This window comes from Monodon monoceros, unplaced genomic scaffold, assembly GCF_005190385.1.
Source record: "Monodon monoceros isolate NGI ecotype Baffin Bay Population unplaced genomic scaffold, NGI_Narwhal_1 Super_Scaffold_21, whole genome shotgun sequence".
Taxonomy (NCBI): Eukaryota; Metazoa; Chordata; class Mammalia; order Artiodactyla; family Monodontidae; genus Monodon; species Monodon monoceros.
The window spans coordinates 30,100,401-30,114,777 of record NW_021703778.1 but is presented as its reverse complement, the minus strand read 5'-3'; the positions used below and the strand labels follow the sequence as shown (position 1 = coordinate 30,114,777).

At 50.0% G+C, this 14,377-nt stretch overlaps 1 protein-coding gene across 1 annotated transcript in view; it reads left to right on the top strand.

Annotated features, from left to right (window-relative positions):
* The window catches only part of PCSK6 (proprotein convertase subtilisin/kexin type 6), a gene marked incomplete at its 5' end in the record, with an annotated part of 186,580 nt that overhangs the window by 55,329 nt on the left and 116,874 nt on the right, over positions 1-14,377 (top strand). Inside the window, 4 exons of the mRNA XM_029237061.1 lie at positions 6,380-6,490; positions 7,001-7,144; positions 8,546-8,622; positions 10,869-10,957. Coding sequence (XP_029092894.1) covers positions 6,380-6,490; positions 7,001-7,144; positions 8,546-8,622; positions 10,869-10,957 — 421 coding nt within the window. The remainder of the gene's footprint in view (positions 1-6,379; positions 6,491-7,000; positions 7,145-8,545; positions 8,623-10,868; positions 10,958-14,377) is intronic.

Sequence of the window (14,377 nt, the reverse complement as noted above, 5' to 3'; positions counted from 1 at the left end):
TTTATTTGGTTGCACCAGGTCTTAGTTGCGGCAAGTGGGCTCCTTAGTTGAGGCTCCAGGGCTCCTTAGTTGTGGCATGCAAATGGGATCCAGTTCCCTGGTCAGGGATTGAACCTGGGTCCCCTGCATTGGGAGCGCAGAGTCTTATCCACTGCACCACCAGGGAAGCCCCTCTAACATCTTTTAAGTTTACTTCCTCTTATCTACAGAGCGACATTCAACAGATACCGAATTTTAATTTGACTTCTCAAGAAGAAAGCTGGAGGAAGCATTGCCTCCAAAAGAAAGCGTTGCTCTTCATCTCATCATGAGAAGATGATAAAGTCTTCGTGACAAGAATGTTTAACGGGAAACATACAGAAAATGGATAAAAGGAAGAGGGTCAGAGTGAAGTCCCACCTTCAAAATATGACTTTGAAGAGGTCAAGACACTTTATACAGGTTTATAGAGGTTTGCCCAGGAGAGATACTCTGTGTTGAGCTGGGGTTGCAGGTGACAAACCTTGCTCTTGTCCAGAATCACTGATCTTCCACAAAAAGTCCACGGAGGTCACCTGGGGGTCATGAAGACCCAGTCGCACTGTCTACTCCAAAGTGTTTCTGAAAGTCTGACTGTGGTTATAACATATTTTATATCTGAAGTGTATTCATTTAACTTCTTTCCTTCGTTCAGGGAGCATTTAGTGAACTCCTCTGTATACTGTGCATCGCCTGGCACACAGAAGTATAGTGGTGAGTGAAACACAGCCCACGTTGTCCGCACAGGCCAGTGGGGAGCAGAGGGTAGTCACACCGACCCTGAACACATCCGACCACAGCTGCGGTCCGTGCCGGACAAGTCAGGTCAGGGAAGCCCCTCGCCCCTGGCAGAGACACACCTAACTTTGCAGCGTCAGCTTTCAATTTGCCTTTTCAGGAAGAAGGAGGACAGGACTTTAGTCCAGCAGATCTTTGCCGAGCAGGTCCCTGTTACAGGCAGGTGTTGGCTGAGAGCTGGAGAAACAAGCGTGACTGAGACGCATCCCTCCCTCTGGGGTAAACTGGGCTTCTGAACAGATGGTGTCCATGTCCTGGGGTGGAGGCAGCGTCACCACGCACACACCTGTGGGGGCACGGGAGCCCGGGGGGCCACCCTGGCCTCCCTGGGTGTCAGGGAAAGATGCCAGGGTGGGGAGGGTTAAAGTGGAACACAAGAAAGTTGGCCCAGTGAAGGGGCACCGTGAGAGTCAGGCCTGCGGGTAGGGGGGGGTGCCAGGGGGATGAGAGGCGGGGCTGGAGGAGGCCCTGGTTGGGGGTCAGACCGCATCATGCATCGGTCATGGGGCAGGGACACCCCAAGAGTCACGTGACCGTCCAAATGCCAGGGGATCGTTGCCATGGTGAATCTTGGGGATGGGATCCTGACCCCTTGAGGAGATGGAATGTGTGACACTCGTGTTGGAGAGGATCCCAGCTTTGTTCTGACTTGGGGGACAGGTGGGCTTTAGTGCTGATGAGTTAGGAGAATCAGGAGGGTGAGAGGGACCTGGGTATAGGGGGCAGGACCCACTTTGGGGCAGCTTTAGTTTCAGAGAACGGCGGGGAGAGGTGTCCAGGGCCCTGAGATGTGCAGGGGAGAGCCGTTAGGGTGGGGGCTGCAGGCTTGTGTGGGTGAGGCTGCCAGCCAGAGCTGGGTACACTGGGACGGCCATTCTGTTCTGGTTTTTCAGATACTGGGGGACTTCCCTGGTGGTCCAGTGGCTAAGACTACACATTCCCAATGCAGGGGGCCCAGGTTCGATCCCTGGCCAGGGAACTAGATCCCACATGCCGCAACTAAGAGTTCGCATGCCGCAACTAAAAAGATCCCACATGTCACAGCAAAGATTCTGCACGAAATTAAAAGAAATAAAATTTTGGGTAAGAGCTGCTGCCTTGAGTCCCACCCCTGCTCCAGTGCTTTTCCTGCAGCCTCAGCCCATCCTCTGGGGGCCTCTGGATCCTCCGTTTAGCAGGACAGCCTCATGGATTCTCAAACATTTAAAATCTTAACCCTGATCAAGGCTGTGATTTAAACCTGTATCAGTCTCCCAGGGCGGCTGTAACAAATGACCAACAACTGGGTGGCTTAAAACAACAGAGATGCATTATCTCACAGTCTGGAGTCCACAAGTCTGAAGCTAAGGTGTCGGCAGGGCAGTGGTCCCTCTGAGGGCTCTCAGGGAGCGTCCTTCCTTGCCTCTTCCAGCTCCTGGCTCCAGATGCTCCTCAGCTTGTGGAATCTGTCTTCACAAGGCCTCCTCCTCCTGTGTCTCAACCTCCCTTTGCCTGTCCTTTGTAAGGACACTTGTCATTGGATTTAGGGCACAGCATGACCACATTGCCAGAGCTTTAACTTAATTACGTGTTCAAAGACCCTTTTCCAAAGGGAGGCCACATTCACTGGTTCTGGGTGAATGTACCTTTTGGGAGGCCACCAGTCAACTCTCTACAAAACCTAAAGAGAGTGATGTGGAATGAGCAGGGCCTTTCTTCTCAGCGATATTTTCCCTTCCTTCACTCCAGTGATCTGAAGGCTTTGCAGAGTGATTGGTTCTCTTCCTAAGAAGACTTCCTAAGAAGCTCAGCTCTTACCACGCACGCTTAGTCGCAATGTGTATTTTAACGTGCCCCAGGCCCACTCATTTGCAGGCTTACCCGGGTTTAGGACTTACCTTCCAAGTATACTCCTATGGCCTTGGAAGACAGACAGTGTGTACAGCCGTCTGCCCCCTGCCTTTTTCACCAAGAGAAGGTCTGAACACCTCCTCAAGGAGTTCTGAGGGATCTGATGAGCAGAGCATGAACGAAGCTACAGTATAAAGTGACAGCCGGGCAGGCTGCCAGCAAAATATGACGACTTTCCTCTTGCACGAGCCCTCTCAGGGGAGGAAGCGTACTGCCAGTTCTCCTGAGCATCTCAGGTTGCTTCTCCTCATAGAGGTAATCACAGGAAGAACATCACAGTCTGGCCCCCTCCCAGCCTGACTCTCCCCATCACCACCAGCTCACCGCTTGTATTCCTTCCTCTGCAGTTTTTTGGAATAGCTTCGGAAGGATAGGTGTTAACGCTTCTCTAAATGATAGAATTCGCCTGTGAAGCCATCTGGTCCTCGGCTTTTGTTAGTTGGAAGTTTTTAAATCACAGTTTCAATTTCAGTACTTGTGATTGGTCAGTTCCAGCTCACCGTCTGTTTGTGAGCTCTGCAGAAGAATGAATTCCACGAGTGACACGTCCTTAGGGATCCTGAACTGTGTGTTCCTTTGTCATAAAGAGCATCACTGTTCATGATGAGGGTGCCCTTTGGGAAAGCTAAAGTTTCAGGCACTTGGATTTGGGTCATCGGCACCCCTGACCTTCCCGGAGAGGCCAGCTGGCTCTGAGTTCCAACCTGAGGGGCCCCTGAAGCAGAGCTCTGGGTCTGAGCTGGAGGGTGGGACAGGGGCCTCCTGGATGGGAACCAGTGGTATTTACACTCATACTCATATTCCTAGAACCTAGCGCCGGACACACAGTGAGACTCAGTGCAGCTTTGGTGAGCGAATAAGGGACCACGGGGGCCGTGCTCTCCAGAGACATCAGGGAAAATCTGGAAAAGGCCAGGATGATGGGATCCAGGAGCCCCCGCCCTTTCCTGGAGTTGGGTGAGAAGCAAGGCAGTGGCTGGAGCCTGGAGAGAGGAGACGGGGAGCAGACTCTGACCAAGTGACCGCTGGCTGAGTCAGCCTCTGTGACTGGGAGGTCACCTGTGAATCCATCTCCACAGACCTGGCGAGTAATTTGTTATATCCAGTTCCATTGGCCTACAGTGCCTGGCTGTCTCTCAGAGTCTTACAATGACCTGTCTCAGGGGAGAGGGCTGCCCCGGGACCACGCCACAAGGAGAGCCTCCAGCTCTGCCGTGGGCCCTGGGCCATCACAGCCGACCCTCAGAACTGTGTGTTAAGTTGGGTTCCTACCCAGAGCCCAGGAGCGACTGGAGACCAGGTGCCCTCACTCTTTTATCCCACTAGGGGATTGTTTTGTGACTTCTGGCAACATGCTTCCCCATGTCACCTGCCTGATTCGGGGGAGTCACCTACTCAGGCTTGGAAGAGGAGGGTTCACCTCCTCTGGGACAGGAAGTAAAGCCTGGTGGGCACCACAGTTGGAAGGCACTGGTGCCGGTAAAATGGGTAGTGAGTCAGCCAGGCAAGGTGGATGGGAGCATCCTGGGAGCTTGGAGCTGTCAGTGGCTTGCCTACCACTGTACTTTACAACAGGTTGCCTAGCAGGTTAGGAAATACAGTCTTAGGTTTTTGATACTGGGTAAAAGCTTTCTGGTTCAGGCAGTAATATATGAGGAAGTTGCAAAATGCCATCAGAGGGTGTTATGAGCAAAATATCTCACTGTACAGTTTTATTTTCCATGGAAGTATCCGTCAGTGGCAACTATAAATGATCCAGGACTTGGGCCTGGGCTTGTTTTAGTGCCTAATCCAAAGTTGTTTTTGAGCTCTTTGGGGCATTTCTCAGGAAGCTGATCTACTGGTGTTTTGTAGACAAGTCACATTGGTGGCGGGACAGGCTGTGATATTTCTTTCTAAGCATTTTGTCCTGGTGACCAAAAATGCCTTGAGATCAGTCGTCACTCTTAGATGTGAATGAGGCTGTCTTCTCCTCCCTCAGGACCATGGGGGAGGTCGAGGCTGAGCGGTCTGAGGGGAGCAGCTTGACCCTCGGACTTTGTGCCTTCATTCCCCTGGGGTCACCGGCCTTGGCCTGGCCTCCAGGTCAGCCAGGGTCCCCCATCATCACCCTCCCGGAGGCTCCATCCTCCTTCTCCCCTTCACCTTCTCTGCCCTGGGCCACCTGTTGCCTTCTTGGAGCCTGCATCACACCCTGTGCTGTGTGGTGGGAGCCCCTGACTGGAGCACAAACTTCTGAGAGCAGGGCCTGGTGCCCCCATCCTGCCCATCTCAGCCCCCTGTGCAGAGCTGAGCCCCAGCGGGAGGTGTACTGAATCAGGGGGCCCATAGCAGCAGGACCAAGAAAATGTTTCAGTTCAGGGCACAGGGATTCAGGTCCCACATCTTTTAAAAGTGAAAAAACTCAGACTTCCCTGGTGGCGCAGTGGTTAAGAATCTGCCTGCCAACGCAGGGGACACAGGTTTGAGCCCTGGTCTGGGAAGACCCCACATGCCGTGGAGCAGCTAAGCCCGTGCACCACAACTACTGAGCCTGTGCTCTAGAGCCCGCGAGCCACAACTACTGAGCCCACGTGCCACAACTACTGAAGCCCGCACGCCTAGAGCCCGTGCTCCGCAACAAGAGAAACCACCGCAATGAGAAGCCCGTGCACCACAACGAAGAGTAGCCCCCGCTCGCCGCAATTAGAGAAAGCCCGAGCGCAGCAACGAAGACCCAACACAGCCAATAAATAAATAAATTTTAAAATAAATAGGTAAATAAATAAAAGTGAAAAAATTCTTCCACCTTGAAAAACTCTTACACACACACATACACACATGTGAGGATAATACAGCCATGTGCCAAGCAGTGATGTGCATGCTTTATATGCCAGTTTATATGCCAGTGCTCCCTCATGACAAGCCACGATGATGCCCATCATACAGGTGAGGCCAGGGAGGCTAACCGACTGAGTCACACAGCTGGTGAGTGTGGGGCTGGCTTTTGAATCCAGGCAGCCAGCCTCCTGGATTCCTGCTCTTAAATAATATTTATCCTGCCTCTCAAGCTTTTTTCCTTGGTTGTGAAGGCAGATCATGCCGATTGAAAGAAGTTTATAAAACCCTTAAAATAATTTTAAATTTTAAATGAATAATAGTGTCACCATCAAGGAATTGCTGCTGTTAATAGTTTGCTGTAACCCTTTTTAGGTTTTCTGTACATGCTTTGGTACCATGTTTGCAGAAGCTGCTAAAAATGCCAATATATGGATTATCATAATTAACCGTATCCTCCCTGTAAAACATTTTACTTCCAACTCCTGATCACCATTTGACCGGTTTCTCCCCTCTCTTCACTCTTTTCATACCCTTGCATGTATTTCCTTTTAATTAGGGACAAGGGTCACCAGAGAATCTGTTGGCAACTTCACAAGGTCTTTTTTTTTTTTTAGTAGAATCATTTCAAACTCTATGAGAGGGGTCCTATTCCCTCCCCTACAGACCCAGACTAGTTCTTATCTTTCAAATATGATCACTTGAAGTGAAAACATCTCCTTGGAATTTACCATCCAAGACATCTAATAGACACAGATGTTCATGGAAAAGGACAGCTGGAGCACCTACGAGGAGGCCACGTGAAACCAGGAGATCGTTTTTAAAACAAAAAGTAACTGCGTTTCTCCCCTGGTAGGTGAAATGGCTCCAACAACAAGAAGTTAAACGCAGGGTGAAGAGACAGGTGCGAAGTGACCCTCAGGCCCTTTATTTCAACGACCCCATTTGGTCCAACATGTGGTACATGGTGAGTAGGGCGTGGGCCTCTCTGTCTCTGGAGCGTTTGCAGTGCTGTGTTTCTGAGATGGGTCGATTTCCCCCAACAAAGCTATCATGACAGCTCCAAACAGACACACTTCATCTGAGTGTAAAACTCCTGTTTTAATGCTGTGAGGTGCAAGCTTTCTTGTGAAGTTTTTTTAATTATGTGAAAGTCCAAGGGGAGGGGCTCTTTGAGCAGGGGAGCGATTGGCTGCACGGTGTATGAGTCACTACATGGTGAGTAGTGAACAGAGCCCCTGAAGGGCGGTGGGTGTCCTGGGAAAGTGATGGACACATTGCCGGGGCAGAAAAAGCAGTAGACCCTCCACGTGGACCGTTCCCAGAAATGGGTGGTAGAAAGAGGGTTCTGGTCTATCAGGCACGGGAAAGCATTTTCTCCGTATTCCCTTATGAGCATAGGAGCACCTCTGCTGGGTTTGCAGGTCTGTGTCAGGTGTGTCTGTGTCGGGGGGCTTTGTGTCTTCTGTGCCTGCAGCATTGTGGCGACAAGAACAGTCGCTGCCGATCAGAAATGAATGTCCAGGCGGCGTGGAAGCGGGGCTACACGGGAAAAAACGTGGTGGTCACCATCCTGGATGATGGCATAGAGCGGAATCACCCCGACCTGGCCCCGAACTATGTAAGTCAAGCCTTAAAACTGGCAACTGGCATGCAGAGACATTCAACTGCGTGGGTCATTAAACAAGGACACATTTATAAAACGATAAGGTGCCTACCCCTCCCTATATCAGACAATACAGAAAACTGAGCTGGGTGGGCTGGTGAACCCAGCTCCCCTGCTACCCGGAGCCAGGGGTTCGCAGAGGGATTCGTTCACATGTTAGAGGATTCACATGTACTTCTGGGAACGGGTCCTAAGAAACTCAGAGACGTGTGCATGGAGGTCGCCATCAGATCAACATCAGCGACGTGAGAAATGGCAGGGTTAAGACGTGGGCTTAGGACCCAAACTGCTGGGGCTCCTGTCCTGGCTTTGCGGCTTATTAACTCTGAGACCCCGGGCAATTTACTTGACTTCTCTGTGCCTCGGTGTCACGTTCTGTAAAGTGGGGTTAGTAATAGGACTACTACTTCCTTGGGTAATTGTGAGGATTAAATGGCTTCATAAATGTAAAGAAGAGAGCCCAGCACATAGTAAATGTGAGAAAGGTATTTAGTATTCTGAGGCACCTGGGGTACAGTGCTGTCTTAATTTCTGCTGTACAGCAAATATGCATATATATATATTTTTTCATGTTCTTTTCCATTATGGTTTATCACAGGATATTGAATATAGTTCCCTGTGCTATACAGTAGGACCTTATTGCTTATCCATCCTATATATACTAGTTTGCAAAAGATGACAGTTTTGAAGTCAACAATCTGGAGAGCTTTTATAATGTGTTTTAAAAGGATGTTAGGATATTACACGAATACTATGATTATAAGTATATACACAAAAACAGACATATTAAAAATATAAGATGAAGGAAATTCTGACACTTGCTACCACGTGGATGAACCTTTATCTGATGCATGCTACCACATGGATCAGCCACATCGATGAAGACATTATCTGGGTCACAAAATGACAAACACTGTATGCTTTCACTTATGTGAGGTCCCTAGAGGAGTCGAATTCATAGAGACAGAAAGTAGATGCTGGGTGCCAGGGGCTGGGGAGGGGGATGGAGAGTTAGTGTTTCATGGGGACAGAGTTGCAGTTTTGCAAGATGAAAAGCGTTCTGTGGATGGATGGTGGTGATGGCTGCCCAGCAGTGTGAATGTACTTAAAGCCATTGAACTGTGCACTTAGAAATGGTTAGGGTGGTAAATTTTGTTATGTGTATTTCCCACCATAATATATATACATACATACATATATATATATATATACATATATAATTATATATAAAGTTATAGTAAGGGAGTACCAAGCGTGCATTTTTCTCTGTTTCCAGTTGAGGCATAAAAACAATTTCAAGCAGGGCTGTGATATGCCAGGCCATTTCTCTTTGGTCACGAGGGTTTCATTTCTTAGGATTCCTATGCGAGCTATGACGTCAACGGAAACGATTACGACCCGTCTCCGCGATATGATGCCAGCAATGAGAACAAGTATGTCACTTGGTTACTTGGCCGGCCCCTCCTTGCTCCCCTTTCTGTCTCCCTGCAGTCACTGTTGAGCTGGCCTATGGTCGGGATCCTGGAACTGTGACAGGTCAGAGGCACCTCTCCGGCTGCCTGGCTGGGTCTGGGGCTGAGCCAGGAGCCAGCCCTGCGCAGCCCTTCAGGCACAAGGCAGCCTTGGTGGATTCGGCCCCTTCCTAAGGGGCGTCACCCCTGCTGGTCAGCTAGCAATGGATGTTGGACCAGCATTGTTCCTGTTCGAAACACTGTTGGATTTGAAAAGAGTAACCCTTAAATCTTGCGGTCTCCACAGCTAGCCGTGTTCAGACCACAGTGCATGGGTCAATATCCGAGCCTTTTTGAGTCTGTCTGTGACCTCATGAGGGAGGTGGCAGAAGAGTGAATGATGCTGGGTAAATCGGGGCCCAGATCCTGGGCTGGCTGTGTGCCTCTGTGCAGGCTGGGTGATGTCTCATGGCCTGAGGCTCCCCATGCCCCAGGGTTGTGGGTGGGAGCCGGGTGATGGGTGAGGGACACACATGGAGGGTGTTCAGTCAGTGACGCTTGTGATCGTCACTTTGCAAATGAAGATGGGAGGTCTGGAGAGATCAGGTGACTCGGCTCCGTCGGTGGCAGCCCTGGGGGTGATGTCCACTTTCCCCAGCCCAGCCCTAGAGCTCGTTTGCTGTGTCCTGCCTGTCGTTTCTCCGTCAGCATGCCCCATGCCCCAAGCTTTTCCCATTCTTCCAAAAATATTTAGAGAAGAACAGAAGCCATTTCTTTCTTCTCCACTGTTTTTTTGGTTTTGTTTTGTTTTGTTTTTAATTGTATTTTATTTGTTTTAGTTGTGCCGGGTCTTAGCTGCAGCTCACCAGTTCCTTTAGTTGCGGCATGTGTGCTCCTTAGTTGTGGCTGGCGGGCTCCTCAGTTGTGGCATGTGAACTCTTAGTTGTGGCATGCGTGTGGGATCTTAGTTCCCTGATCAGGGATCGAACCCATGTCCCCTGCATTGGAAGGTGGATTCTTAACCACTGCACCGCCAGGGAAGTCCATTTCTTCTCCACTGTTGACACGACGCTTGCCAAGGTGTGTCTTCATCCATAATATTTTAGGTTGTGGTTGATTTGATTCTGGGGTTCACATCCTGGTGCCCACAGGGTGCTGTGCAGGGAGGCTCGGCCGGCAGACGCGGTCAGCACGACGGACCACGGCGCTCCAGGGAGCCTGCAAAGGCCCCAGCCTCGTGTCCCCAGGTGCCCTTCCCACTCAGCCACCAGCACGCCAGTGGCGCAGGGCGCCTGGTCTCCCAGCCCCGAGTGCAGGGAGCCAGGAGGGATAATCCAGACACTGCACAGTGATCCATGAAGGGCAGGATTGAATGCTGAGTGGGACGGTGGGCTGCGTGACTTGGGAGCAGCCCTGGCTGTGGGCGCACGAGGTCCAGAGGACAGAGGGCTGCCTCCCCAGGGCTAATGCATGAGCCCTGGACTAGTTTCAAAGGTGGTTTTAAAGTTGGCTCAGTGATTCTGATCCCCTGTGGACTCTTCTCAAAGATGTGCTCCTTAAACTTGCCGGTATTTTTTGGCTTCTGCTGGAGGAACTGACCCGATGCAGCATGTTGCAGAACGGGGTCATTACCCGAGGGGAGCGATCTGTTTTTCAGGTGGCCTCTTCCCAGTCTGTCCACCGCCGCTGAGTGTTCCATTTCGAGCTTTCTTCCTCGGCTCCTGCTGCAATGGCTGTGGAAAGGGTGGGGGGGCTGCCCGAGGTGAGCATGGGGTGGGAGGAGGGGGACACAAGAGGACACAGGATCTAGGTTCTCGTTTGTTCTTACTTCAGCTCGGCAGCCAGGCAGGCGTCTACGCTGTGTTGTCAGTCGCGGGGACGCAGAGCTTGGGAGGAGGGATGCTTGGGCCCCTGGCGCCGGAGCAGGAGACTCAGCCTGATGCGGGAGCATCGTGTCTCCAGGGCGGCGGGAAGGCCTTGCCAGCCTACGGGGTGCGGGGCGGGGGTGGGGAACGGGACGGTCCAGGCCAGTGCAAAAGCCCACTTGATGCCCCTCCTGGAGCAGCCATCAGAGGGCGGGGGGCGACGGGAAGGGATGTGGGGAGAAGGCTTCAGCATCCTCCCCGGGCTTAGGGATAATGACTCTTCCTGCAGGAGAGCTGAGCAGGGCACTGAACCCACTGCAAGGTGCTGGCAGAGTCCTAACTTCGTTTTTTCCTTTGCCTCAGACACGGTACTCGCTGTGCGGGAGAGGTCGCCGCTTCAGCCAACAACTCTTACTGCATCGTGGGCATCGCATACAATGCAAAAATCGGAGGTAAGGCCCAGGAGTGTGCTGCCCGGGGGCTCGGGCCTGGGGCAGGGGTACTGGACGTGTCCCTCCTGCGAGTCTCAGCAGTGGCACTTCCGTTGGCCTCGGTGGCCGAGTCGGACCCTGGGCCTGACCTCACGCTGCCAGAGGCCTGGAGGCAGAGGGTGTTGCTCACTGGTTTGCCTGAAAAGCCTCCGTGGGTCCTGTGGGTCCGGCTGCTGACTCACCGCTGTCAAGCAGACCAGTCCTAATAGGCCGCGTGGGTCCCCTCCTGCTGCCCGTCCTGCCCTCCCTCTGACTCTCCCAGCAGGGTTTACGGTTTTCACTTGGGACGAAGGCCTTTCCTTGGCCCCAACTCCCGCTCGAGCATCCTGGCCCACTGCTCCTGCCCTGTCCCTCGGCTTTAGCCAGAGGACATTTGTCATAGTGTCCCCCAGAGATGCCCGGTCTCCCCTGTTTATGACGAGCTGGTAACATTTGCCTCACCCCAAAAACCTCTCCCCGCTGCTCTGTTCTGCTCAGTCCACCCATGACTTACGGCCTCTCACGCCCTCTCTGCTCCACGGAGTGCTCCCCAAATCCAGGTGTCCCCCCTCGTCTTGTTTACTGAGGGAGGTCAGCCTTCCAGGTCCCTTTAAGGCGCATGCCTGACCCTGGGTGTCTCTGGCTCTGTTGTTTGGTTTCTCCATTTGTGAGTCAAGCTTCTTTTGTTATGATGGGGCTTTAGAGCAAAGAGTCACATGTCTTCCATGCCCCCCGCCCCTGCCCCTGCCCCTGCCCCCTGAGCCTGGCAGATTGACAACTCAGACTGGCAGACAGTAAGTCAGTAAGTCCTCTGCAGTGCCTGGTAGGTGCGCATCACTGAGCTGGCACTAAGCAGGTGTGACCAGGGCAATGAATTGTCCTCGACCGTCCACTTGGCCTTGGGGCACTGGCTCTCGGTTTGGAGGTGCTCACACACATGCTGATGGCCATGCTGGGATGCCTTCCTGGGGTGTGGCCTTCTCTGCTGCTTTGCCTTTGTGGAGGTGGTTTAGCTCCCTCAGCTCTACTACGAGCAGCACAAGGTGGAGAACTCTGGGTCACGAGTCTTTGGGGAATTTCTTGAGTTTTGAAAATAGGGTCCCCAGCTTTCACTTATTTAGGACCCTCTGCCTGCTGTTTCCCTTGGAAACCTTTGAAGTGGCTGGGATTTAACCAGCCATCATTAACCACCAAGGGCGTGTCCTGCAGAACAGATCAGGAGACTGTCACCTGGCCTCACTCCTTCGTGGATAGTTCTTTTACGTTGAGATGTGTAAGTTCTCCTTGGAGCTCTTGATGAGTGAAGAGCCACGAGAAGTCTCCCTGGCTGACCTGGGTACCAGTTCCATTCCCACCACCCACTGGCTCTGTGTCCTTGGACAACGGGTATAAACTGTCTGACGCGGGGTTGGGTTTGCAATGGAGACATAGTGTGGGCTTGAGGCTGGCATTGACCCAGGGAACCTGTAACAGCCACGTCTCCAAGGCTGCTGCATACAGCTGTAGCCTCTCAATACAGGCAGCTGCACCTCTTCCTGCCCCTCCCTCCAAGCCCACCCCTGGACAGGGCAGCCTTCAGGCACCTCTAACGTAGCTTCTCTCTCCACATGTTGACACAGCAGGGAATTTCTCTGAGATGCCCCTGGTGTGACCATGAGCTCTACTTTTTTATACCTTTTTTATTTTTAAAGTTGTTGTTCAAGAGATTAAAATGGATATCCTAATTTATTCCAATCTGTGTGGAATTAATATTATACCACTTCATGTATAGTATATAAACCTAAAACATTATTTGAGTTCACACTCCCTGTTGTTCTTTATGCCGTTGTTTTTGTGTTTTACTTCATATATTATAAACCCAGTGTTTATTCTTATTTAAACAGTTGGCTTTAAAATACTTATGGAAAGAAATATACTTACCTACATGTTTATCAGTCCCAGTGCTCCTCCTTATTTTCTGGCTTCATATTTCTTCTGACTGGCTTCAATTTTTCTTCAGCCTGAGAATTTCTTTTAGTATTTTAGTATTTCTTTACATGTAGGTATGCTGGCGAGAAGTCATCTCAGCTTTTAGGTGAAATTTATCTAAATTTCATCTTCATTTTTGAAAACAATTTTACTGAACATAGAATTCTAGGCTGACATGTTTTTCTTTCAGCCCTTTAAAGATGCTGTTCCATTGTCTCTGGCATCCACTGTTTCTGATGATGAGTCAGTTGTCATACTTATCTTATTGTTGTTCCCCTTTATGTAACGTGATTTGTTCCTCTGGCAACTTTCATTTTTTTTTTTTTTTTTCTATCTGTGCTTTGTCTGTGACTATAATGTCCCTTGGTGTAATTTCTTTCATATTGATCCAGCTTGGGGTTAGCTGTGCTTCCTCCTGGGTTATTATTCTTATTACTTCTTTTCTAAATCAAATTTGGAAAAATTTCTGTCAGTACTTTTTGCAATCCTGTTTCCTCTCTTTTCTCTTTGGGCACCAATTATACTTGTTAGATTGCTTGATATACCTCACAGGTTGAGGCTGTGTTCATTTTTTAAAATCTTTTTTTATCTGTGTGCTTCAAATTTGATAATTTCTTTTGCACTGTCTTCTTCAGGTTCACTAATCCTTTCTTTTGTTGTGTCCCATCTGTTGTTGATTCCACCAAATGAATTTTTTTTTCTTTTCTACTCAGATATTGTGCTTTTCTGTTCTGTGACGTCCATTTGGCTTTTTTTTTTTTTTTTAATATTTCCAAATCTTTTCTTACATTTCACTTCTCTTCACCCATTATACCTATATATTACTTTGGACTCTTTAACATACTTATGAGTTATTTTACAGTCTTTTATACTAATTCCAATACCTAAGTCATTTGTGGGTATGTTTCTTTTTTTTCTTTTTCCTGTGGAATGCCTTCTTCACTTTTTTCTTTTTTAATATCTGTGTTGGAATATAATTGCTTTACAGTGTTGTGTTAGTTTCTGCTGTATAACAGAGTGAATCAGCTACATGCATATGTATATCCGCATATCCCCTCCCTCTTGTGTCTCCCTCCCACCCTCCCTATCCCACCCCTCTAGGTGGTCACAAGGCACCAAGCTGATCTCCCTGTGCAGGGCAGCTGCTTCCCACTAGCTATCTATTGTATATTTGGTAGTGTATATATGTCAGTGCTACTCTCTCACTTCGTCCCAACTTACCCTTCCCCATCCCCGCATCCTAAAGTCGATTTTTAGGTCTGTGTCTTTATTCCTCTCCTGCCCCTAGGTTCATCAGAACCATTTTTTTTTTAAGATTCCATATATATCTGTTAGCATATGGTATTTGTTTTTCTCTTTCTGACTTACTTCATTCTGTATGACAGACTCTAGGTCCATCCACCTCACTACAAATAACTTAATTTCATTTGTTTT